The sequence below is a fragment of the Gorilla gorilla genome, chromosome 2, assembly GCF_029281585.2.
Source record: "Gorilla gorilla gorilla isolate KB3781 chromosome 2, NHGRI_mGorGor1-v2.1_pri, whole genome shotgun sequence".
In the NCBI taxonomy this organism is placed as follows: Eukaryota; Metazoa; Chordata; class Mammalia; order Primates; family Hominidae; genus Gorilla; species Gorilla gorilla.
In genome coordinates, this window is record NC_086017.1 from 206612725 (window position 1) to 206632213 (window position 19489).

At 46.0% G+C, this 19489-nt stretch overlaps 1 protein-coding gene across 1 annotated transcript; it reads right to left on the bottom strand.

Annotated features, from left to right (window-relative positions):
- Positions 1-501: 501 nt before the first annotated feature.
- APOD (apolipoprotein D) lies at positions 502-16457 on the bottom strand. Its single transcript, XM_004038244.5, has 5 exons — positions 16169-16457; positions 11127-11277; positions 5644-5765; positions 3068-3156; positions 502-940 (listed from the first exon to the last, which is right to left on the bottom strand). The coding sequence occupies exons 2-5, from the start codon at positions 11247-11249 to the stop codon at positions 705-707; spliced, it is 570 nt and encodes a 189-aa protein (XP_004038292.3). The 5' UTR covers positions 11250-11277; positions 16169-16457; the 3' UTR covers positions 502-704.
- Between the last annotated feature and the right edge of the window lie 3032 nt (positions 16458-19489).

The following is a 19489-nucleotide window of genomic DNA, read 5'->3' on the forward strand; positions in this document are numbered from 1 at the left end:
CTCCAGAACGGGAGCATCTGGATTCAGGTCACCCAGAATATGCCTTTGCCATCAGCTTCCCCCACTCCAGAAACAGGATTGTTACCTTTAAACGAGGACAATTCAGTGCTTGGTTTTTTTCAACATAACTGCTTAAGGATTTTTTTTCTTTTTTTCTTTTTAGAGGTAGGGTCTTGCTCTGTTGCCCAGGCTGGAGTGCAGTGGTGCCATCATAGCTCACTGTACCCTCGAATTCTTGGGCTCAAGTCATCCTCCTGCCACCACCTCCTGAGTAGCTAGCACGGGTGTGCACCACCATACCCAGCTAATTTTAAAAACATTTTTGTAGAGATGAGGTCTTGCTATGTTGCCCAGACTGGTCTTGAACTCCCGGCCTCAGGTGATCCTCCTGCCTCAGCCTCCCAAAGTGCTGGGATTACAGGCATGAGGCACCACGACCAGCCTGTTTAAGAATTTCTAAGCATAAGCTTATAATGAAAAACCCACAATAATTAATCCAACTTGGAATCTACTGCGAGCACAGCAGATCAGCAACAAGTTTATTTTGCAGCTAGCAAGGTAACAGGGTAGGGCATGGCTATGTGTTCAGGTCAACTTCCTTTGTCATGGTTGATTGGTTTGTCTTTATGAGGGGTGGGTGGGGTGGGGGAAAGCGAAGCAGAAGAAGTAACATGGAGTGGGTGCAGCCTCCCTGTAGAACCTGGTTACGAGAGCTTGGGGCAGTTCACCTGGTCTGTGACCGTCATTTTCTTGACATCAATGTTATTAGAAGTCAGGATATTTTTTAGAGAGTCCACTGTTTCTGGAGGGAGATTAGGGTTTCTTGCCAAGATCCAAGCAAAATCCACGTGAAAAAGTTGGATGACGGAGGTACAGGAATACACGAGGGCATAGTTCTCATAGTCGGTGGCCAGGATCCAGTACGGTGCCGATGGCATAACTGAGAACCAGAGAGAGGCAGCATTATTGGAGGGAGAGGGCAAGAGAAATCTCAGGACAACACAAGAAGGCTGGCCCAGACAACCACCCACCAAGCCCCCCACCTCTGATTTTGTTTATCAATCCAGAAACAGAAAGACCCTGGAAAGAAGTTTGGACGAAAGCCTAGACTGAGTGTTTCTGACTTACCCTTTCTAGCACTGTTGGTGCCCTGCCTGCCTGCCTGCCTCACTCACCGAAAGAGAGAGACAGAGAGAGAGAGAGACAGCATTATAGTCATCACCCATCTGCACATTTCAGCTGCTCTGTGTATTCCCAGGTGGACTGAGAACTCTTAAGCCCAGAGTGATTTTGCAAAAATCTGTCTCCCACCTCTGCCAGCAGCGGCATCATGGCCCACCTGCACTCACCCAGGCTGGCACATTCTGCCTTCCTCTCGTGGTCCAGTTCCGAAGAATAAATTTACCCAGATACAATACAGAAAACTTCACGTGTCTCTCCTTATTTGAAAACTTTGACAGTCTCCTATTGTTTATGGAAGAAACTTCAAGCCTTTTAATGTGGCATTCAAGGCCCTTCCTAACCTCATGCCCCTCTTCATGTACACTCCCAGGCTCTAGGCCTCTTTATTCAGGCCTTCTTCGTCTTCGTTTTTTTTTTTTTTTTTGAGATGGAGTTTCGCTCTTGTCGCCCAGGCTGGAGTGCAATGGCGCGATCTCAGCTCACTGCAACCCCCACCTCCTGGGTTCAAGCAATTCTCCTGCCTCAGCATCCTGAGTAGCTGGGATTACAGGCACGCGCCACCATGCCCAGCTAATTTTTTTTATCTTTAGTAGAGACAGGGTTTCACCATGTCGGCCAGGCTGGTCTTGAACTCCTGACTTCGTGATATGCCTGTATTCAGGCCTTCCTCTACGTTCCAGTTCCCTTCACTTGGAAATCCTTTTCCATAATCTCCCATAATCCTACAAGGCCTAACGCAAACATCTAATCCTTGTTACGCATGTAATAGTTAGCTTTCACTCCAATCCCCGTCCCTGATCCCTATGGGAAAAATACTCAGTTGAGAGTTTGGAGACCTAGGTTTAGGTCCCAACTCTACTTCTAATGAGTTCAGTGATGGCCTGCGTCACTCAGCCCGCCTGCACTTTAGCTCCCTTCTTGATAAAAATAACAAGAGAAACTGTGTATAAAGCCCTTTACAGTTTACAGAGCGTGTGTATCTGGTTTATTTTCACGACACTGGGCAGTTATTTCTGGCTTGTACATGTGAAGTTAGTTGTCCATATTCATAGTGTGAGAAGAACTGTTTTCTCCTCCCAGCATTCCTTTCTTGGTCTATAAAATTAGAACTTCCTCTCCGCCCGGCTCTAGGCACTTGACTGGTGTGCGGTGGAGGAGTGGCAGGGGTGAGAAGTGGGAAGTGCAGGGAGTAACTTTTGTAGCTGATGACTTCAGTGTCTACCCTGCAGGTGGGAAAGGGGCTTTCAAGCACTCTTCGTGTTAGAAAGCCTCACAGTTCTGGGTTGAACTCCCTAGTGTATCTTTGTCGGAAATAAAACTAATATTTGGTGCTTTCTCTATTGCCTGTGTCCCTTCCTCAGTTAGCTCAGAGAACCCAGAGGCAAATGCCTGTCATTAGGTATCTCACAGGATCCCCAACAATGTGACTGGAAAGTGGCAGAAGCAGGATTCAAACTTGCCGTCACTCTTGTCATCTCTTGCTTCCTAGTTTCTGCGCCGTGCAGGTTGTTCTGCTAATATCTGCTAATGTTTCGGGCCCCAGTTTCCTTTGGGAAACAAGACTGGGTTGTGTCTTCTGCAGCCCACACCCTGTGTGCACCTACTTGTGTTTCACCTGTTGAAACGCTAGCTAGTTATAGTAAATTGCGGGGTCACATGTCAGTATCCACACTGGGATGTGAGCTCCATAAGTACCAAGGCCAGCTCTGTCCGGCTCATCATGGCAACCTAGTGCATGACATGTAGTAAGTGTTTGACAGATAATTATGTGCTGAGTGATTATAGATGACACTCAGGTGTCTCAGGAATTCTCCAAGCCGGGGTGCTAGCCTTCAGTTTGCATATTTCCTGTCCCTGAATCCTCCTGGGAAAAGTGGATACTTACACCAGGAAAACTTAACTTCCAGCTTGGCAGGCTCTGTGAGGTTAACTGGGGTGGCTTCACCTTCAATTTGATTCACAGTTCCATCAGCTCTGCCGTGAGTAAAAACAAGAAAAAATACAAAAAACAAAAAAGAAAAGAGAAAAGAAAAACAACTCATTGAAAGCCAATAAGCAACGAAAGGCAAGATTTGTGCCACTAAGGACCGTGGCGGCCAACACCGTGATTTCTGGTAAGAGAGGCTCTCAAAGGCAGGCTAGACCCTAGCTCCATGGCCTGGCCTTTCCCTTGTGACTGTCTCTGAGGCCAAGCAGGGGAAGAGAGCAGCGGGGTGATAAGAAGCCGCAACTGACAAGCTCCAGGACGGGACAGTATGTTAGGCCCTTGCACTTCAACACTATCTCTGACTATCTTCTATGGCCTGAAAGACCAATTCCTGCTCCTAGGCTCCAAAGAAAGGGAGAAAAGAGAATGGAAAACAAACAAAACAACCCAACACACAAAGAAGATTCACTTTTTTTTTTTCTGGAGATGGAGTCTTGCTCTGTCCCCCAGGCTGGAGTGCAGTGGTGCGATCTCGGCTTACTGCAACCTCTGCCTCCCCGGTTCAAGCAATTCTCCTCCCTCAGCCTCCCCAGGAGCTGAGATTACAGGCATGCACCACCACGCCTGGCTAATTTTTTGTATCTTTAGTAGAGACGGGGTTTCACCATGTTAGCCAGGCTGGTCTCAAACTCCTGACCTCAGGCAATCTACCTGCCTCAGCCTCCCAAAGTGCTGGGATTACAGGCGTGAGCCGCGGTGCCTGGCAGATTCACTTCTTTTTAAAACGAGAAGGGCCAAAGGAACAGATGAGGATGGACTTGATCACTGAAAATAATTCAAAACAAGGAGACATAAAAGCGTTCCCCTTCTTTGGGCCTCAGTGATATCATGTGACATCGCCTGTCCCATCAAGGGGCCTGAGTCCGGAGTCTCCCTCCAGTTCAGCAAGCCTCTGAGTGAGTGTGGGGGATTTCAATGTAGGCCAAGTAAAAGGAGGCAGTGAAGAAACATTTACTTTATCTCAGTGATTCTCAGGTATGCCCAGATTTCAGAGACATTAAATGTGAAGAAATGCATATCTCACAATTGATGCCACCTGACAATTAGCAGTGTCATTCCTTTCTTAGTGGCATATAACGCAGTGGTGTGTCTTAAAAGCTGGGGGCTTAGATTGGATGCAATACTTTCACCTCTTTGAATGAGCCTGCTTTCTAGATGACTCCCCGTGGCCCCACGAACTTGGGAGAAGGGGAAAGGTGTGGAGATGGAGGCACCAAAGGGAGGGTGCTAAGGCATCAGGGTGCTCTTCCTAGGAAGCCAACAGAGGAGAGGATGTCTGTTTATCAATCCTCAAGGCAGAGCAGGGAGGCCAACTGAAATTAGAGCAGTCGTATGTGTTAGAAAGTCAGTAGGTTGGCCGGGCGTGGTGGCTCACGCCTGTAATCCCAGCACTTTGGGAGGCCAAGGGGGGGCGGATCACAAGGTCAGGAGATCAAGACCAGCCTGGATAACACGGTGAAACCTTGTCTCTACTAAAATACAATTAAAAAAAAAAATAAAGTCAGTAGGTTAATGCTATGGTTAGTGGTGGCGGATGTCCTAGAAACAGGACAATGAGCAACAGGCCAGGGATTCTGGGAACTGTGCTCTGATGTTCCCAAGTACTTTCTCTGTTTATCACCATGTAAAGCTGGAGACCGTGCCCTCCTCTCTCATCTGGATCTCAGACAGCTGGGGAAGATGGTCTGTTTCTATCTGCATACGTTAACTTAGCAACAAACCAGTCTCCTCCCAGCAGATTCTGCCCTTTTCACCGTCAATTGCATTTTGCTCTAGAACGGTTTTCAGGACACCAGTCTCTGACCATGAAGTCACAACATGTCCATGGAAAAACTGCATTTGTATTTTCAAGAGTGGAAGGTGGGTAGGAAGGAGCTCTTCCTGGGACTCTTTTTAAGTTTATAGTTGCTTTCCAAAGCGTAGCTTTTTGGATTAATTATTGTGTTAGAAGCCCTCAGTAATAGAAATGTACACTTCTAAAGGATATCCTGTTTACATAACCTAGAGTGTGAACGTTGTGTATGTGATTCTTGCTTAATAAGAAAAGGAGCTTTCTGATAGATTAAGCTGCCCAGATATGGGATGAACTGTCCTGGAAGGTGATGAGCTCCCAGTTCCTGGAAGTGTTTGAACAAAGCTGGATGCTTCTGTCAGCAGATGGTGTCGAAGAAGCTTCTCTCCCAGACTGGAGGTCAGAAGAGATGGTCTTGATGTTCTTTGCTACCAGAGTATCTATTTTGCAGTGAGGGCAGGAACGCTGTCAGTTTGTGCCCCACAGGTGGTCATGGTAATGCATAAGTGGATCCTAGTCCTTGCCATCCTTGCCTGCCAAACGCTTTCCTCTCAATTCCTGCTAGGAGCAGGCAGTCCCGATCCAGCAAGGTTCCCATCCTCCCTGACCCAGGCTGCCGGACACCCAGTCACTCTGGGTCAGCACTCCGCAGGCCTGGCCCCGGACGCCCACAGCCACTCACCTCAACTCCTGGTTTAACACTTTGATCTTTCCGTTTTCCGTTAGTGAGTAGTTGGCTTGGATGCAGCGTCCATTCTCAAAGGTTGTTGGGATCTTCTCAATTTCGTACCATCTTCCGAGATACTGCAGAGACAACAAGCAGAGCAAAACCCTGTGGTTCTCTGGGGACCTGCAACTTCTTCCCCATTGTCGTGCAGACGCAGAGCCCTGTCCTGGGGAAGCCAGACAAAATGGGCCTCATTGTTCCCAGTGGCAACTGGGCAAGAGATTGATTGCAATGAGAATCCGTGACTAGGATGGGATGTGCGGGCAGGGGGTGAATGCTGAGTAAAGGGCTCTTCTCAGGGCCCACTTCAGCCAAAATCGCTGTGACATTCTAGACTCTGTAAAAAAAAGGGGATGACGGGAAGTACCTTTCATCTGAAACAGTGCACAATTCTACAAGTCATCTTTGAATCTTGTGCAAAGTCAGATGTGTTCGCTGTGGGGAGCTAGGACTCCAGAGCGCACGGAACTTTCCTCATTTGACCCTGAGGAGGGATTTAGTCACCAAGGCTTTGGAGAGGTGGTGGGGATTTGAAAGGTCTGTATCATGCTTTCTCTAGGGGCCTGCGCTCAGTCCAGACTTCAGGTGTATACAGTTAGCTTTAAAGGAAGCTGCCACTGTGTGGGGAAGGTCGAGGGAACCAGGCCCTCCTAGGCTGCCTGGCACGCGTTGCAGGGAGACCATACCAGTTTACAACCTCTGCGGAGGGCAGTTTGGCAATATCTAGCAAAGCTAAAAATACATATTATACTCTTTGGCCCAGCAGTTTCACTTCTGGGAATGCATCCTCCTGATATAAGAAATGATGTATGTGTAAAGTTATTCATTACAGTACCGTTTGTAATAATACAAGATAGGAAACAGCCTATGTGAGCATTAGTAGGGGGCTGGGTGAGTAAACGATGGCATATCCAGACAATGGAATTTTACTTCCTCTTTCAAAAGAGTGGTATGCAGTGATTTCTAATATTTAATGACAAAAGAGTCAGGTACAAAATAGTGTATCTATTAAGGTACCTTTTGTGTAAAAATGGAGAAAATGTTTATTACGTTGGTTTTCTGTTGCTGCTATAATAAATTACCACAAGCTTCAAACAGCACAGATTTATTATCTTGCAGTTGTGTAAGTCAGAAGTCTGACAGGTCTCACTGGGCTGAACTCAAAGTGTTGGCTGTGTTTCCCTCTGGGAGCTCTAGGGGAGGATCAGTTTCCTTGCCTTTTCCAAGTTCTACAGGCTGCCTACATTCCTTGGCTTGGGGCTTCCTCTATTTTCAAAGCCAGCAAAAGGAAGTCAGATCCTTCTCACATTGCATCTCTCTGACTCTTATGCCATCATCAAACCTCTCTCTCTGATCACAGCTAGGAAAGATTCTCTGCTTTTAAGGATTTATGTGATTAGATTGAGTTCCCCTGGATAATCAAGGCGAATCTGGCCATCTCAAGGCTCATAACTTCGATCACATTTGCAAAAGCCCTTTTCCCATGCAAAGTAACATTCACAAGGTTAGGGCGTGGACACCTTTGGAAGCCACTCTTCTGCTTACCACAGTTATTATGTATTTGCTTGTATATGTATATATTATCTGTAAAATTACATAATACATGGTTTTTACTAGTTGCTACTGGGGAGGGAAACTGAGGTACAGAGGTGGGAGGGAAACTTTATGTGGTGTATTCTTTTACACCTTTAGGATTTTGAACAATGTAAATATATTTATCTAGTTAAAATACTAATTAGATTTTTTTTTTTTGAGATGGAGTCTCACTGTGTCACCAGAGTGGAGTGCAGTAGTGCAATCTGGGCTTACTGCAACCTCTGCCTCCCGGGTGCAAGTGATTCTCCTGCTTCAGCCTCCCGAGTAGCTGGGATTACAGGCATGTGCCACCATGCCCGGCTAATTTTTGTATTTTTACTGGAGAAGGGGTTTCACCATGTTGGCCAGGATGGTCTCAATCTCCTGACCTAGTGATCCCCCCGCCTCGGCCTCCCAAAGTGCTGGGATTACAGGCGTGAGCCACTGCACCTAGCCTATTTTAGAAATTTAAAAACAAAAAGAGACGCGCTCACCTTCAGAGTCAGAACTTGAAAAGAGAGGATGCTGCACGCAGGTGAGTATTGCTTCAGCCACGGCTTTCCGCTCAATTATATGCCACATTCATGACCATAAAGTTCTACTCAGTTATTAAAGCACAGCTTTCAATTAAAGCCACTGAACTTAACATTCATTTAAAGTACCAAAGAATAAGGTTAGAGGTTAACTGGTTTCATAGACATTCTCGGAAGAAGCTCCATTTTCTATGGTGCATTCAAATCTGTTCTATTTCTGTTAAAGTGAGTTTAGTGCCCCACAGTAAAAACCAAGGAAGCATGATTTTTCAGAAAAGAGGAAACTCAGAGATTCCTTATGATCTCATATTATTTTTGCAAAGGCTTCTTAATCTTTTCAGATCTCTGGTCACTATTGAAAAATAATCCTAGAAAAGAAGAGGTAAAACTCTATCTGTTTGCAGATGACATATAAAATATCCTAAGAAATCTAAAACAGAGACAAAACCAAAAACTATTGGATCTAATGAGTTTAGCAAGGTTACAAGATACAAGATTGATATTCAAAAATCAAATATATTTCTCGGCCAGACGCAGTGGCTCATGCCTGTAATCCCAGGACTTTGGGAGGCTGAGGCGGGTGGATCACTTGAGGTCAGGAGTTCAAGACCAGCATAGCCAACATGGCGAGACCCCACCTCTATAAAAAATTTAAAAATTAGCCAGGCATGGTGGCACGCAACTGTAATACCAGCTACTCGGGAGGCTGAGGCAGGATAATCTCTTGAACCTGGGAGGCAGAGGTTGCAGTGAGCTGAGATGGTGCCACTACACTCCAGCCTGGGTGACAGAGCAAGACCCTGTCACACACACACACAGATATATACATATATAAATATATTTCTCTACTTGCAATGAACAATTTGCCTGATGAAATTAAGAAAATTCCATTTAAAAGGCCGGGCACGGTGGCTTGCTCATGCCTGTAGTCCTAGGACTATGGGAGGCCGAGGCGGATGGATTGCCTGAGCTCAGGAGTTCGAGACCAGCCTGGGCAACATGGTGAAACCCCGTCTTTACTACAATACAAGAAAACTTCGCCGGGTGTGGCGGCGTGTACCTGTAGTCCCAGCTACTTGGGAGGCTGAGGCAGGAGAATTGCTTGAACCCGGGAGGCGGAGGTTGCAGTGAGCCAAGATGGTGACACTGCACTCCACCCTGGGTGACAAAGTGAGACTCCGTCTCAAAAAAAAGAAAAGAAAAAGAAGAAAATTCCATTTACAATAACATCAAAAGAATAAAATATTTGGGAATAAATTTAACCAAAGAAACATAAAACTTATACTCTGAAAACTACAAAGTATTGTTGAAAGAAATTAAAGATGACCTAATTCAATGGAAAGATACACTATGTTGACAAGTTAGAAGACTTAATATTGTTAAGATGGCAGTACTCCCCAAATTGATCTTCAGATTTAATGCAATCTGTATCAAATTCCAATTGGATTATTTGCAGAAATTGACACGCTGATCCTAAAATTCATATAAAAATGTAAGGGACACGGAATAACCAGAAGAACAAAGTTGGAGGACTCATGTGTTCTTATTTCAAAGCTTACCTCAAGGCTTTGATTACTACAAAGCTATAGTAATCAAGACTGTGTGGTACTGGCATAAGTATAGACATATAGATCAATAGAACTGAGAGTGCAAAAATAAACTCTCACATATACAGTCAATTGATTTCCTATAAGGATTTCCTACAAGAATATTATTTGGCAATAAAAGGCGATATAGTATTGATACATGCTACAACGTGGATGAACCTTGAAAACGTTCAGTAAACCAGTCACAAAAGACCACATATAGTATGATTTCATTCTTATCAAATATGCAGAATAGGCAAATTCAGAGACAGAAAGTAGATTAGTGGTTGCCTGGGGCTGGAAGGGTTGGAGGGGAGATGGAGACTCTGTGAATGGATATGAGGTTTCTTTTCGGAACAGTGAAATGTTCTAAATCGATGGTGGTGGTGATGGTTGCATAACTCTGTGATGATACTAACAACAATGGAAAGTGAAAAGCTACTTTAAACAAGTGAATTACGTGGTATACAAATTAGATCTCAATAAAGCTGCTATTTTTTAAATCCTGCTTTAATTCTCAAAGGACTTCTATAAATACAGATCAGTTATCATTTCCAAAGTGCTTTGGGATTTGTATCCAAAAGCGAAAATATAACTCAGATTCCTTGGGTCTTTTCTTTAAAGCCTCTCTGTGGTCTATCAGAGTTACCTGAATAAAGGGATCAGCCCGTAAGTGGAGCAAGTCAGTGTAGACGTTAGTGTACTCTATGGCCTCTTCCTACCACACCTGTATCTCCTGATCCCATGGATGGTGCTCCTTCTCCCACCCAGCGTCCCCTCAGAGGTCCCAACACTCATTCACCTTGAGGTACGAGTGTATGATAACAACTTTGATGTTACTGTTGCCATTCTTAAAAGAGATCCAAACCTTCTCCTAAGGAGAGGAAGTCTTAAGGGTGAGATTCCAGGCTTGAGTAGCAACAGTGGGAGCCTGTGAGTCCTGTCCTCCAATAGCTGCCTCTTTCTGCCGCCCTCTTCCTTCCCCTCCCCCTAAACCCCAGGAAGAAAGACCATCTATGGAGGAGCTCGTTGTATTGATGACATTTTGGCGCAGGTACCAAGAAAGCTCCCTGGGGAATTTTGGGCTTTCCTGAGCCCTGTTTGAGTGACCTTTGGGTGCCCTGCACTGCTGAGAAGCCTGGTTTTGAATCCTACTTGCATTTACCAGCTGCGTGAGCTGGGGAGGGAGATTCCGATGCTGCATCTGTCGAACAAGGATAATAGCTCTGTAGCAGCTATTATGGTTCCCTGGTCCTGTATCCCCTCAGCCCACCTCTGAGTTCACCGCAGCCACGGTAGGCAATTCCCAGACACTGCCAGCCTCCCACCTGAGACACTGTGTCTCTCCTCTGCCAGGGGGCTCGGCTAGAGCCACGGATGCTCCCATGACCTGCTGGCAGCAGCTGTGGGACAATCGGAGGGGCATGCTCCACCTGTCCTCAGAGGGTGCCCAGTGTGACTGACCCTGACGGCCCAGGGCGACAGCTCAGGAACGCACCCTTTATTGCTTCTGTGCTGTCTCCGACTCACCTTCCCACCTGCTCTCGTGCATCCTGGGATCATCCCAAACCTCTCTGCCTGCAGTCTTTGTCTCAGCAGATGTCTGCTTTGGGGTAACCCCAAATAAGATAAATACTTGTCCCAAGGTGTGCAGTGGAAATTAAAGCAGCATAATTACATTGAACCTTGTAGAACGCTTATTCACAGCAGAGGCAGCAAAACAAACAGGAGGTTCGCCTTTTACCTTATTCACGTCAAAATTCTCCTGCACCGGAGGCTTGGGGCACTTCCCAAGATGAAATGCTTGTCCCTCTGCCGCACCGAAGAGGCCAGCCAGTGCGGAAAGCAGCAGCAGCAGCATCACCATCTTGGGGCTGGGTGGCTGGAGAAGGGACCTGGGGTTGGGGGAACGCAAAGCAGCTGGGGTTGTCATTCTGAGCCTTCTAAGGCCACACAATCTTGAAGTAAGAGTGCTGTGCCCATGGGCCCCTCTGTGGGCGGTCCCTCCTCTTCTCTCCCCAGCCCATGTGAACCCTCATCCTGCAGGGGAACACCTGCCTGTCCTTGTTGCTGTGAGGCCTTCCTCAGAGCCTCTGCACCTCCACGAGGGCGCTCTCTGCCTGGTATTCTGGTTTGTTGGATTGATTTTGCACCCCTCTCCCACCTAATTATGCATCTCCCAGGATGGGCACTGTGTCTAGTTCTCCTCAGAATCACCCACGGACCTCAAAGTGTCGGCTCAGTAGATACTTGTCAAATGAACAGAAACAGCGTGGAGAGGGGGCTATGTAAAGTGGGGGACGTGGAGGGGGCTATGTAAAGTGGGGGATGTGGAGGGGGCTATGTAAAGTGGGGGACGTGGAGGGGGCTATGTAAAGTGGGGGACGTGGAGGGGGCTATGTAAAGTGGGGCATGTGGAGGGGGCTATGTAAAGTGGGGGACGTGGAGGGGGCTATGTAAAGTGGGGGACGTGGAGGGGGCTATGTAAAGTGGGGGACGTGGAGGGGGCTATGTAAAGTGGGGGACGTGGAGGGGGCTATGTAAAGTGGGGGATGTGGAGGGGGCTATGTAAAGTGGGGGATGTGGAGGGGGCTATGTAAAGTGGGGGACGTGGAGGGGGCTATGTAAAGTGGGGGACGTGGAGGGGGCTATGTAAAGTGGGGGACGTGGAGGGGGCTATGTAAAGTGGGGGACGTGGAGGGGGCTATGTAAAGTGGGGGACGTGGAGGGGGCTATGTAAAGTGGGGGACGTGGAGGGGGCTATGTAAAGTGGGGGACATGGAGGGGGCTATGTAAAGTGGGGGATTAAAGCCTCCAAGTGAACCACGAAAGACACAAAACCAAACCAAATGTTGCCCAACACTTAGTGTCCTCTGAGATTCTTCAGGGAGATGCCTCTCTGACACCATCCCTCTCCCTGCCCTCGTCTTGCTGGCTGTTCTACCAGCCCAAGAGTGCACTTGGAAACCTTAACAGGGAGCGGCCTGCTGGGGGCTCCAGGGTCACCCCAGCCAGGTTCAAATTGTGACTCTGCCCCATACTAAGTATAACTGTGTCCAATTTATGCCTTAGCTTCTTTGTCTAGTAAATGGGAATAATTATCATTCCTAGCTCATGAATTTTTGTGAGAATTAAATGAGATAATATACAGAGAGTACTTAGAGGAGTGTCTGATACAGAATAAATGCTCAATAAATGCTAGTTATTGTTATTATCAAAAAGCAGAAAGATGATGGTATTTCCCAGGTTTCTTCTTTCTTTTCTTTTCTTCTTTCTTTCTTTTTTTTTTTTTTTGACATTCTGTTGAGGGTTTTTGTTTTGTTTTGTTTTGAGATGGAGTCTCACTCTGTCACCCAGGCTGGAGTGCAGTGGCACGATCTCGGCTCACTGCAACCTCTGTCTCCCAGGTTCAAGTGATTCCCCTGCCTCAGCCTCCTGAGTAGCTGGGATTACAGGTGTCCACCACAACTCCCGGCTAATTTTTGTATTTTTAGTAGAGACAGGGTTTCACCGTGTTGGCCATGCTGGTCTCAAACTCCGACCTCAGGGGATCCACCCGCCTTGGCCTCCCAAAGTGCTGGGATTACAGGCCTGAGCCACCGCACCCAGCCTATTGAGGGTATTTTTCGTAGATGAAGTTCATTAAATCAGAGAAGGACTGTCAGCTGATGTGTAACTGTGCAACAAGCATTTCAACCCCAAGAGTCCTTTGGCAGCAGAAGCTGGCTTTGAAGCAGGGCAGCAAGGCAGGGAGACAGAGGCTGCAGGACTGTGTGCAGGTTCTGGGCATTTGAAGCTCCCCCATTTCCTTCTCTGACTCGCTGTCAATTTGCTCCTTTCCTTGTGACTCCTTGCCTGTAGCTTGCACACGAGCTATTTCCAGCTCTCTGCATTTCTCCCTGTAATGATGATGACTGATGCAATGCAAGCAAAATGTTCTCAGATCTGAGCATTTCAAAGGATGTGTCATTACAGGAATAATTATAACTGCTTTATTGTGAGTCTCTAAACCTCTAAATACCCTTTAATAATCAATAGCTTTTTTTCCCCTGGAGGTTTTGTTGCCTGGTTTTCCAAAGAACAGTTATGTAAGGAGTGGCAGCTTGCCAGCTGGGGTTGCTGCAGGGGGAGATGGTTGCTGAGGCCCCTTTGAGCAAGTCTGCGACGGGGCCACTTTCCCTGGTCTCTGAGGTTCCGTTTCTCATCAGCTCCACCACTGTGTAAACAAAACCTGTCCTTTAACCTTTTGGGGGATGATGAATTTATAGAAATGCAGCCTAAACCCACACAAATTTGCATCCATTTTAAAGAGATCTTGAATTCTACTTAGTAGGCCCAAGCTGAAAGCCTGGCCCAGAGGATCAAACCTCAAAGACTGGCCACACACTATGCACATTCCACAAGGTCCCCACACTGGATAGGACCTTAGAGGTCATCTCTCTAGCTCTACTTTCAAGGTGTACGGATGGGGAAGCTGGGGCCTGGAAGGGGCAGAGAGCTGGGACTCGGGCTCCATCTCCCCCTCTCCTGTCTGCAGCACCCCGAATCTGCTTCTTCTGTGCACCGCCATAGGGCCTTTCAATAACCCCCCACCTCTGTGACCTGATGAGTCTCACCACCACATGACACTTGCAACAAAAGTCAGTTCTACATCTTACTCTGATAAAATGCTCTCTTGTGAGCTGAAACAGATTCTTTACCTCAGTAGGAGGATTTCAGAACAACCCCTTTGACTGACCCTCTTCCAAAGATGCCTCTTGGTTACATTAGTTTTATTCCTGTGGTTAAAACTCCTTGTGATGCCAGGTGCGGTGGCTCAAGCCTGTAATCCCATGGGAGGCCGAGGCAGGTGGAGCACCTGAGGTTGGGAGTTCAAGACCAGCCTGACCAACATAGAGAAACCCTGTCTCTACTAAAAATAAAAAAATTAGCTGGGCATGGTGGTGCATGCCTGTAATCCCATGCTGCCTGTAATTACATGCATGCCTGTAATCGGGAGGCTGAGGCAGGAGAATTGCTTGAACCCGGGAGGTGGAGGTTGTGGTGAGCCGAGATTGCATCATTGCACTCCAGCCTGGGCAACAAGAGCAAAACTCCGTCTCAAAACAAGCAAACAAACAACAACAACAAAAAAACTCCTTGTGAGAGAAAGGGCAGACAGCATCCATTATAGTTTTCAATGTCCTTTCATTCTAATTTACTCATGACTTATTGAGCATGTTATTAATGGGTACTTAAGACTTTGGGTAACATATGGATTATATACGACATATATTTTTGCATCTTCTTCTGATATCAATAGGAAGATTGTTCTAATGAGGAGTTTAAATACTTTACAAAATAAGTATAATTTAAATATTATTTTTGGCCGGGCATGATGGCTAACGCCTGTAATCCCAACACTTTGGGAGGCTGAGGCGGGCAGATCACTTGAGGTTAGGAGTTTGAGACCAGCCTGGCCAACATGGCGAAACCCCGTCTCTACTAAAAATACAAAAAATTAGCCAGGTGTGGTGGCAAGTACCTGTAATCACAGCTACTCGGGAGGCTGATGCAGGATAATTGCTTGAACATGGGAGGCAGAGGTTGCAGTAAGCCAAGATCACACCATTGCACTCTAGCTTGGACAACAGAGCAAAAACTCCATCTCAAAAAAACAAAACAAAAACAAACAAACAAAAAATACAAAAATTAGCTGGGCATGGTGGTGCAGTCCTGTAATCCCAGCTACTTGGGAGGCTGAGGCACAAGAATGGCTTGAACCTGGGAGGCGGAGGCTGTAGTGAGCCGAGATCGCGCCACTGCACTCCAGCCTGGGTGACAGAGTGAGACTTCGTCTCAAAAAAAAAAAAAAAAAAAAAATGATTTTTAACAGAATATGAGGTAATTAAAAAGCAATCCAACTAAGGTGACAGTGCATCCACTTTGGGCCTGGCACTAGCTGGAAATCACTGCTCCACTTGCATTAAGCTTACCCGTGGAGAAGCCCTGGTCCCAGGATTTTAAGGGTGCTATGCGCTCAGTCTCCACAGCACCTCCTCTGGAGGCGACCTCTGCTGACACTCTCTTCATACCAAGGAGGTGAATTTGCCCGGGTTACTTCCTGGTAAACTACGAAGCCACAGTGTAAGCCTAGGCCTGGGGACAGGCTAGAATGTAAGCCTAGGTCTCCCACAAACCCGTGCTCTTAGTGCCTGGGGACACAGCCCCTGACCTCAAAGATCTGCAGAACGTGAAGGACTAGATTTTGAAATTTCACCTCATAAAATAAAATAGGTTCCAATAAGTCATTAGGTCTCAAAGACTCATTTAGCCATTAAATATAACAAGACACGTATCTCCCAAACACAATATTTTCTGCCATATTGTCAAATGCATTTTCTATTCACACCATTAATTCCAGTTTCCAGATTATTTTACTGTGATGCACCATTGGACAGCTTGCTGAGAATTCACCTAGGACGGTGTTTGTGCATGGAAACACCTCGTTGTCCAGTCTGGAGGGGTAAGCAAAAGATGCTGGGATGAGTTCACACTGGGTTTGGTTTTATCTTAGGCATGTTGCTAGTGTATCTGAACCTCAGCTTTATCACTGGAAAAATGGCTCTGATGATACCTACCTTGTACATTTGTTTGAGGAAAAATGAGAACAAGTCTAAAGCTGCCGGCACAAGCTCTCAATCAGTGGTAATTATATGGAGCTGAAATGGGGCAATGGAGAGTCTAGACTGTTTCTATTTTAGACATTATTATCATAAATGAAAAGCTTAAAACTACAGTACATACCTTTTCTTTCAAGATGAAGGCAGTTTCCAGATGCAGAATCAGCCGATTTGAGATGCCTGTCTTGGTGACTGGCCTCTCCCAAGCTGTTTTATAAGCTTCTTCAGGTCTCTGATGTTTACTTTTCATGCATGCCACGCCCGCCGTCCCCATCCAGTCAGGAGGGTTGGCCTAAAAGCTTAGTCTGTATCGAAACACAAAGATGGGATGTTGTGTCCATCCTCCTCCCCCGATTTCCTTCACAGCTGCTCCCTGAAGAAGAAATGAGATATTGTTTTCGCGCGCGCGCGCGCGTGTATGTGTGTGTGTGTGGGTATGTGTGCGAGAGAGAGAGAGAGAGAGAGTATGGGTGAGAGAAAGACAAAGTATATTTTCATCCAAAACATTTTTTTTTTTTTTGCTATGTGGATTTTCTAATTTAACTTTTTTGGTCAGAATGCACTTTTAAGTTCCAGACGTGTTGCAACATGTTTTCAAACATCCGGTATTTATTTTTCATTTTTGTGTAAATGAAAAATCAACAAGCTCATTTCCTGAAGTGGAACATGGAGTTCCTGACTCCGCTAATGGGAGTCAGGTAATGGAGCGAGGGTTATGAGTCAAAGCTGGCTTTCTCCAGGATCCTGGGCAGCCCCCTAACTTCTCTGAGCCACAGTCTCCTCGTTGTAAGTAGGGGCTGTCATTCTTTCTCCACCAGAGCCAGACGTGTAGGGGAGATACCAGTTCTCTAACAACTGGGGCTAAAAGTTGAGAACGCAGAAGACATCTTCTGTCGCTCTGTTCTCTGTCCCTTTTATGACACTTGCAGCCACATGTTCAAGACAGTCTGTCACTGCTTGGGGGTGGGGGCCGGGGTGGTGGGGAGTGTGGACTTAGACCCAGGGGTGCTTTTGGTCCAACCTTATCTCTCCTGGTGGAATGAACAACTTTGACTCTTGTGAGTGAGATTCTATGTCTTTGTGATAGGCAGGAGGTATGTTTAGAGACATTTAGATAAGGCAGTGCCTTCGTAGTAGACTTAGACTCCTAAATGAAATTCATTCTAAAATATGTAAGCAACAGAGATACATTTACAGCACTGAGTCTATAAACATGAAAACAACAACACAGATCCTTAACACCCCAAACGTTGTGAGCGCTTTCTTTAAGATGTTCTTCGCCTTTTCAGAAACATAAGAAATTCCTACTACCACCCAGGGCCTGCCTCTCGCTGACCTCCTGTGCTGCCCTCCCCTAAGAGCTCTGTGTAGCTCCCTTCCCCACTCCAGGTCCCTGCTCAGATGACACTTTTCTCTAAAAAGCTTCCTGACCTTTCAAAAATAGCACTCTTGTCACTGTCCCTTTCCCTGCTTCATTATATCTTTACCTGAAATTCTTTCCTTTATTTATACATTATCCTGCTTAGTATGTTTTCCCCAGGAGGATAGGAGCTCGAGGCGTGCCAGGAGTTTGTCTCTTTGACTCTGTGTTGTGCCCCAGTGGCTAAGCACATACTAAGTGCTCAGTAAATACTTATAAATTAAATGGATGCTATCCAAAGAACTTAATGAGTTTCTAAGATATACAAAAGGCCCCAGAGGTAATATTCATGCGATTTTGATTTCAATTGTATTTCTGGAGAAGACTAGCCTGTATGTTTCTGTCTTCTTCACCTGTATCACATTTGCCACCAAGAATTGCCTGTCATTGAAGAAATACACAATTAGCCTCTTTTCAGCCTATTACAAAAAATTCTCTCTCCTCTAAGCAGTTGCACAGTTTTCCACAAAGCAATGTTGCCTAAGTTTCCAAATATGTATGTTGGAGTTGGAGATATCTATGTATTTTAACCCTCAGCACTGAAGTCGGCAACCATGGAGCTGAAGGTCCAGGTCTAGGAGTCACAGTGGGAGAAAAGCCACATGATCTTCCTAGGTCTCAGTTTATTTTTTCTGTAAATATTGGTGAGTGATATATTCCTTAGGGAAATCCTCTCTTCACATGTTTCTGGAATGTGTAGCCAGTAACAAATTCTTAAGCATCATAAAACAAATCAGACCTATCTTCTAAGCAAGTGTTTAAGTCCCAAAATAAATACACATTTGTTCAAAACAATTAAAATAGCACCAAAATGCAGAACTCAGGAAATGTAAGCACCTCATAATCCCACACCTCAGAGATAAGCATTATTTTGTTTGTAATTATTCCTCTAGATCTTTCTATACAGATCCCTATGTAATAATAACAATATTCAATGTTCTGAAACTTTTTTTTTTTGAGACCGACCTTCACTCACTCTGTCACCCAGGCTGGAGTGCAGTGGTGCAATCTTGGTTCACTGCAACCTCAGCCTCCCTGGTTCAAGTGATTCTCCTGCCTCTGCCTCCCGAGTAGCTGGGATTACAGGCGCCCGCCACCACACCCAAGTGATTTTTGTATTTTTAGTAGAGACGGAGTTTCACCATGTTGGCCAGACTGGTCTCGAACTCCTGACCTCAGGTGATGCACCCGCCTCGGCCTCCCAAAGTGTTGGGATTACAGGCATGAGCCACCGCCACTGCGCCCAGCCAAGAAACTTGTTTTTTAATGTAACAATGTATCTATCTCTCTATATCAGTACACATAGATCTACCTCATTCTTTCACCTGCTGCAAAATCTTGCTTTTACCTGAGAGCACATTTCTTTTTTTCCTTTCTTTTTTTTTTTTTTTTTGAGACAGAGTCTCGCTCTCGCCCAGGCTGGAGTGCAGTGGCCAGATCTCGGCTCACTGCAAACTCTGCCTCCCAGGTTCATGCCATTCTCCTGCCTCAGCCTCCTGAGTAGCTGGGACTACGGGCACCTGCCACCATGCCCGGCTAATTTTTTTTTTTTTTTTTTAGTAGAGACGGGGTTTCACCGTGTTATCCAGGATGGTCTCGATCTCCTGACCTCGTGATCTGCCCACCTCGGCCTCCCAAAGTGCTGGATTACAGGCGACAGCGCATTTCTTGAAGAGACAGTCTGTGGTCTGTGGTTTTTCCGGAAAGCAGTTCTTTGTTGGGTGATAATCTTTCATCATGTAGGTGATTGCCTCGGTGGCTTCACTCTAAGACCCGCAGGGAAGATGCAGTTATTTGAATGGACTCTTTGTGGCAAGAAATAGAGAACTATCTCATCTCCTAAAAAAACATGTTTCCGGATGAAGAATTCTTTATTTCTTAATAAGTGGTTCTTTCAGCTACCAGAGTCATCCTGTATGCCTTTCTAAAGTGATTTTTCTTTTGTCAGTTAGAATAAAGGGGACGCACAAATGTACTTTTCCTGTGAAAATGCAGACTGAGAGGTTTCAGTAGTGCACCTTCACT

Coding starts and splice junctions, on each gene's coding strand:
- APOD (XM_004038244.5), bottom strand. CDS start 11,249: ATGGTGATGCTGCTGCTGCTGCTTTCCGCACTGGCTGGCCTCTTCGGT. Junction 3,157..5,643: donor GTGTTAAACCAGGAGTTGAG/GTGAGTGGCTGT, acceptor TACTCACGGCAG/AGCTGATGGAACTGTGAATC. Junction 941..3,067: donor GGAAGTTAAGTTTTCCTGGT/GTAAGTATCCAC, acceptor TCTGGTTCTCAG/TTATGCCATCGGCACCGTAC.